This window comes from Octodon degus, unplaced genomic scaffold (genome assembly GCF_000260255.1).
Source record: "Octodon degus isolate 3935 unplaced genomic scaffold, OctDeg1.0 scaffold00067, whole genome shotgun sequence".
NCBI classification, from domain to species: Eukaryota; Metazoa; Chordata; class Mammalia; order Rodentia; family Octodontidae; genus Octodon; species Octodon degus.
The window spans coordinates 2275681-2282603 of record NW_004524643.1 but is presented as its reverse complement, the minus strand read 5'-3'; the positions used below and the strand labels follow the sequence as shown (position 1 = coordinate 2282603).

Sequence of the window (6923 nt, the reverse complement as noted above, 5' to 3'; positions counted from 1 at the left end):
CCAAAATATTATCAGTTCAACATGTAATAAATAGGGGCTGGTGAGATGGCTCAGTGGTCTAAAGCACCTACTTAGAACAAGCTTAGCGAAGCCCAGTTCAATCCCCCAGTACCACATGCCAGCCAGCCCGCCCCCTGGTGGGCTGAGCTGACCACACACACATACACACACACACACACACACACACACACACACACACACACACAAATAAAAAACAAAAAACAAAAACATGTAATAAATATAAGATTTACAAAAGATCCATCTCCCTATTTCCTACTTCTTTTATTTTGCTCTTTAAATTATTTATACTTTGGATTTTTCATGTAACAGAAACCATGCGATTTTTTTTTTCTTCTGTATTTTAGGGAAGGGTCTACAGGGTGTTCAGGGTCTCACTACTAGATCGGACTCATGACTCTCCTGTTTACAGCCTCCCAAGTGCTGGGATTACAACACGTGCCACCAACCCCAGTCTCAATCATCACTTCAGCACGCCCCAGCGATGTGGCCAGTATGGCACACCCAGTGATCAAGCCTCCAGCCCCTGCTCCTGTTTGGAGGCGCTTTAATCTACTGAGCTATTTGGCCGGCCCTTAACCATGTGACATTGAAGCTTGTGTGTCTCACTTAACTTATGGTCTCAAGGTACATCCATTTTCCCACACAATCCCCCAATTTATCTTTCTTCACAGCAGAGTACTATTCACTATGTATAAATACCTCTTTATCCGGGTTCTGCTAAGGTGCCTGGGCTAGGCTCGAAGTTGCAATCCCCTTGCCTCAGCCTGTAGAGTACTAGGATTACAGGCAGTAGCCCACATGATAGGCTCTTAACAAAAAACTTTTCATATGGGGCCGGGGAGATGGCTCAGTGAAATAAGCGCTTCCCTGGCAAGCGCAAGGGCCTGAGTTCAATCCCCGGTTCCACCAAAAAAAAAAAAAAAAAAAACTTTTCATAGTACTGGTGCCCTAGGGTGTCACTTAGGCTAAGCAGCAGCCAACAACTAGAACCAGATGAGCATATGAATCCAGGAAAGCCAATCCACTGGGTGGGTACCTGCAGCCCAGGAAGCATGTGCTACAAGAACTTTGAACATCCCAGCTCCACCCCCAAGCTCGCTGAGCCTTTGGACTGAGTCCTGGCATGGTGGCGCACACCTATAATCCTAGCACTGGGGAGGCTGAAAACAGAAGGAACACTATGAGTCCCAGCTGCGTAGTGAGACCCTGTACCAAATACACTTTTTTTAAAAAAGTACGAATAGCTTTGCTTAGCAGTAACAAGAACCAAGTAGAGAGGCTGGACTTTCCCTCCAGGATTTGAAAGGAAAAAAACAGAAGGAATCAGCTAGAAGTAGAAGAAACTAAAAGATATAAAAAGTGAAGTAACAAGAGTTAAGTCACAGAAATGGAGTTCCAGAAAAAAGATCCACAAATTGCCATCAATGGGGGTAGTCAGAAGACCCCTGGATCCTAAAAGTTGCCCTGGACTCTACTACAGACACCTTTTTTTGGTACTAGGAACTGAACTCACTACCTTGCACTTGCCACTGAGCTAGATCCCCAGCAGTGCCCTGGACTCCAGAACGCAAGCTTCTTGGATGTCTGTGCCCTTTCTGTGACCACTTTGCCACAGTGAATGAACCGCAAGACATTTACATACCTGCATTTTTTTCTCTTGCTCGTTTTCTCCAATTATTCCAGTGCCAGTGACACTTTCACTTCCATCAATGGACACCTACAAGAATAAAATAAGGCTTAAGAAAAGATTTATTTATGTTTGTAGTGCTAGGGATTTAACTCAAGGCTCCATGTAGGCTAGTTTCTTGGTAAGTGTGCTTCTGTTTTCTTTTCATGAAAAAGTAAAGAGGCTGTATTTCAGAGGTTGTTGTTTTTTTTTTTTTAATAGTGCTGGGAATCAAGCCCAGAGCCTTCCACATTTTGGGTAGGTGCTCTACCACTAAGCTATATCCCTGCCCCCAGGACAGTCTCAACACCATAAAATGCCATACCTTGGCTGCATACTGCTCCAAAGCACTGATGGTGTCAGGGTCAATGGTGGCATCCCCGGTGTGCAGCCCTGCCACTGTCCCATCCGCCTGAATTGCCAGGATGGTGTCAGACTGTGGAACTTGCACTGCATGGTGGATGTAGGCTGTGGTACCATCTTCCAGCTGAACCGCCTGTAATGCACTCTGGTCATAACTATCTGAGGGAGTGGAAGAGAAGGGGATTAAATTAAAGGTAAAATGTAGCAAGGAGTGGGAGCACACGCCTGAGGCTGAGGCAGGAGGATCACTACGAGCCTAACCTACAAAGTGAGCTCAAGGCCAGTCTCAACTGCATAATGAGACCAAAAAATAAGTAAATAAACAAACAAATAAATAAATGGTAAAAGGTTTTCCAACATGTTCTGATAAATTCATTAAAGGTAGGGCTGGCCCAATAGCATATCGGATTAAAGTGCCTGCTTAGGCAGACAAAGGGGCCAGGAATTCGATCCCCTGGACAGCCTGCAGGCTCTGCCCCCATGGCATGCTGAGATGGCAATTGAGACTGGGTGTGGTGGTATATGCCTATAATCCCAACACTTGGGAAACAGGAGAATCACTACCAGAGATAACTACACAGTGAGACCCTGTACACCCTGTTCTAAATAAAATAAAATAAAATGGTAAAAATAGTTGCATATTTAAAGGATAGGGGAATGAATTTTTATTGAGTAGTTACTATATGCTTTGTAGGCCTTATTTCACTTAATCTTCACAAAAATTATAAGGCAGGTATGTCTGTAATTCCCATTGTACAAATGGGAATCTGAAATTCAGGGAAATACCACTTTCCTCGGGACCAGGAGACTTTTTTTGTTTTATTAAGACAGGATTTCATTATGTGATTTATGCTAGCCTCGAACTCACTTTCTTTTCTTAGGGGGTAGGGGGGAATACCAGGAATCAAACTCAGGGCCTCACACTTGCCAGGTAGGTTCTGCACTACTGAGCTACATCCCCAACTCCTGAACTCATTCTGTAGTCCAGGCTAGCCTCCAATTTCCAGAGATTCTCTTATTTCAGCCTCCTAAGTACAGATTATAGGTGTGTACCATCATGCTTGGCACCAGATCAGGAAACTTTAAAAACTTAACAAATTAGCTGGACACAATGGTGCATGACTGCAATTCCAGCTATGCAGGAGGCTGAGGCCATAGTATCACAAGCTCAAGTCCAGCCTGAGCAATTTAATAAGACCATTATCTCAAAATAAAAATTTTTCAAAAGGGTTGGAGGTGTAGCTCAGAACTCTCTGGGTTCGTGAGGCCAGGGGTGATGGTGCACACCTATAATCCTAGCACTTGGGAGGCTAAGGCAGGAAGATTGCCATGAGTTTCAGGTCAGCCTGGGCTACACCACAATGAGTTTAAGTGAAGCCTGAACTACAGGGAGAGACACTATCTAAAACAAACAAACAAACAAACAAACCAACCAACCACCAACCACCAAGAATTCTCTGGATTCAATCAGGGTCAACCTGAACTACTTGAGGCCCTGCCTCAAAGTTAAAAAATAAACACCTAACAAATAATAGTCAAAATCACTGTGCAGGGATACCAGGATCTGAAGGTGTATCAATGTGATGCTGAAGTTCACAGTTCCTGGACAGCTCAGAGTGTTACATGTTTTTTTCCTAAACTGTGCCAAAATCTGTCACGCTGTACTCTGAAGCACACACACAATTTTTTTACATGACAGCTGTGCAGCAGCTAAGGCAGGTCTCACTTTTCTCACACTCCCCCTTTTCCCTCATCTGCTGCCTACTTCCAAAGCCACTGTACCTTTGGAGGCGTGGTGAATAAATGCTGTGGTTCCATCTTCCAACTGCACTGCTTGACCATCCTCCAGACGCAAACTGTCCCCTGCTCAAGAGTAATGCTTACATTTAGATCTCATGTTTTTCAGCTCCAATTCAGATTCAGCAACATCGGACTCAACAGCCACTGAACAAAATACAGGCTGTACTTGCTTTATGAGTCTTTGAACTGCTAAGTAATTTCAGAAAAGCTGCTTCATAAAGTGCTTAAAGATAGGGATGGCAGGGGGCCAGGAAGATGGCTCAAGGGGGCCAGGGAGATGGCTCAATGGAATAAGCGCTTCCCTGGCAAGCGCAAGGGCCTGAGTTCAATCCCTAGTTCTGCCAAAAAAAAAAAACCCAAAAAACAAGATAGGGATGGCGAGATAGCTCAGTGGACTAAGCGCCTGCTTTGGCAAGAGCAGGGTCCAGGGTTTGATCTCGGCTCTGCCCCGCCCCTGCTCTGCCCTGCCCCTGGGGTGCACTGAGTCAGCAACAGAGTCTAGGTGTGGTGGCATATGCCTGTAATCCCAGCACTGGGAAGGCTGAAAACAGGAGGATTACTGTGAGTCTGAGCTGCACAGTGAGATCCTGTACCAAATACATAAAACGAAAAGGGAAAAAAAGTGCTTAAAGGTGAAAGAATTAGAATTGTTGTTTTAGGTTGAATACATACAAGGGGATGAGAGCTAAAAGAAGACAAAAAAAGAGGAAAATGGATGATAGGCAGAATTTGGTTCAAATAACAGACACATTCATGGAGGACTGCTGCCCACGGATCTTTAGAGGGCAGCTCAGGAATTTCTTTTCCACTGCATTTGAGAGAAATTCTTGGCTAAATTCAAATGCTTTTTAGATCCTCTGGTGGCCTCTATTATCTCCCTCTTCAGAAGGAAGAAGAGAAATCAGGACCAAGTGAGACAGGAAGAGTAGAAGGCCCCTACTGCAGTCTGAGCATGAGAAGGGTTTCTTGTGCTGTATCATAAATACTTACTACTTTTAGGCATGGGTACATGCTGAACGTACGCAGCAGAACCATCTTCCAACTGAATGACCTGCCCATCGATGAGCTTTCCATCTGAAACAAATGATTCAAGTCAATACATCAGCAGAAAAAAACTTACAGCTTTATACAATTTCAAAATAATATCAACTATAAAAACATATACTACTTAAGCTCATGTTTGTTCATCTTGATTCTTCCCTCAATGAGAAGAGTAACACATTCAGTGATACTACAGAAAGCAGAAAGTCCTCCCTCAGCTATCCTTTCTCCCCTCCAGTTTCAAACAGATGAATTAAAGAGGAAGAGCAGCTCATCATGACAAGCTACACAAATCAGTCCTCTGTACACCTTTCAGAGTCATTTAGGGTCAGTGATCCTGAACACAGAGAAGCCAAACAGCTATGCCAGTGTGTGTGACAGATGCATCAGTGCCCATGAAGCCAGCTGTCCCTCTCACCCCTGGGGACTATACAGACCCCTATCCACTATGTGCTCAGGTTTCCATAAAAACAAGGAGTTTAGGGCTGGGCATGGCGATGTATGTCTGTAATTCCAACATTTGGGAGGCTGAGGCAAGAGGATCTTGCAAGTTTGAGGACAGTCTGGGCTATATAGTGAGTCCAGACCAGTCCAAACTACAGCAATAAAAGAAAACAAAACATGCCACCACTCCCAGAAAAATGAGTTTAGAGTAGGGCTATTTCTTAGAGCAAAGTAAACATTGATTCAAAGACAATGTTACTTACACAAAACCAAATGCCTTTACTTTTACATTTGTTAATAACATTAAATAGCCTGAAGTAAAAGAACAAGAAAGGTCTTACTAGAAATAAGCCAGGAACACACATTCATCCTTTACTCCCCAATGATTTTTGGTTTTTGGCGGAACCAGGGATTGAACCCAGACTCCTGCACTTGCCAGGCAAGCACTTATTCTACTAAGCCATCTCCCTGGTCCCTCTCCAATGTTTGTTTGTTTGTTTTTGAGATAGGGTCTCACTATGTAGTTCAGGCTAGACTTGAACTCGTGGCAATCCTGCCTCAGTCTTCCAAGTGCTGGGTTACAAACATGTGCAACCATACCTGGGTTCTCCAACTAATTTTTGACACCCTTGCCTACAGCATTTTCTAAATTTATCAAAGGGTGTACCAATTATCAAAACAGACTTCAGGTTAAATGGAAATGATTTAAAAATAATCACATGCAATATAACACCTTTAATCTTTTTGAGACAGGGTTTCACTACACACTTCACGCTGGCCTTGAGCTCACTTTGTAGCCCAGGCTAGTCTTGAACTCTCAAGGATCCTGCCTTAGCCTCCCGAGTGCTTGGATTACAGGAGTGGAGGTATACTGCTAGGGGCTCCAACTCCAAGGCTCTGAATCACTAGTATCCACCAGCTGTGTATGAGACACATACCTTTTGAATTGTGTTGTATGTAAGCAGTAGAGCCATCTGCAAGTGTCACTGCCTGCAAGCTCACACCTTCCATATTTTCTAAATTATCACCATCTGTTATAAAGCAAAATTATTTTCTTTAGATAACCATAATATGGGCATGCTGGTTAACCTTTCTTAAAAAATGAACATTAAGCAAAAGGCAGGTTGCTTAACTCTTAGCATTTACAAAAAATATTTCCCAGAATTCACATCAAATTAGAAATGCTTATAGGTTTTTGGTACTGCTAATTAAATGAGGTACAGGGAAATACACACAGTGCTTTAATTTTTTCCTTAAGAAAAACAGTATTTCCAAACCCACCATATTCCTCAAATGTGCTGCTTACCTGCCACAGTCACTGCCTCAGTGAGGCACAGGGTGACGTGCTGTGCTTCCATTCCTCCTCCAGGAAACTCCGCCATCCCCTGGGAATCCCGATTTATTTGGGCTAACAACATTTTCTACCTGAAAAAAAAAACATAGGTAATTGAGAACAAAGAACAATGCATGTAGAATAAAATCGACTAATAGTATTTATGAACCATAACAAAATTGCTAAGGATGTAAATAGTTCTTGAAAGATGAAATTTAAGGGCTGGGGAGATGGCTCAGTGGAATAAGCGCTTCT

The 6923-nt window shown here is 43.3% G+C and overlaps 1 protein-coding gene across 1 annotated transcript in view; it reads right to left on the bottom strand.

Annotated features, from left to right (window-relative positions):
• The window catches only part of Znf143 (zinc finger protein 143), a 77269-nt gene that overhangs the window by 46615 nt on the left and 23731 nt on the right, over window positions 1-6923 (bottom strand). Inside the window, exons 2-7 of the mRNA XM_023719324.1 lie at window positions 6642-6760; window positions 6274-6366; window positions 4841-4924; window positions 3833-3913; window positions 2013-2209; window positions 1664-1738 (exon numbers count right to left, since the gene is read on the bottom strand). Of these exons, the coding sequence (XP_023575092.1) occupies window positions 1664-1738; window positions 2013-2209; window positions 3833-3913; window positions 4841-4924; window positions 6274-6366; window positions 6642-6753 (642 nt within the window). The 5' untranslated portion in view covers window positions 6754-6760. The remainder of the gene's footprint in view (window positions 1-1663; window positions 1739-2012; window positions 2210-3832; window positions 3914-4840; window positions 4925-6273; window positions 6367-6641; window positions 6761-6923) is intronic.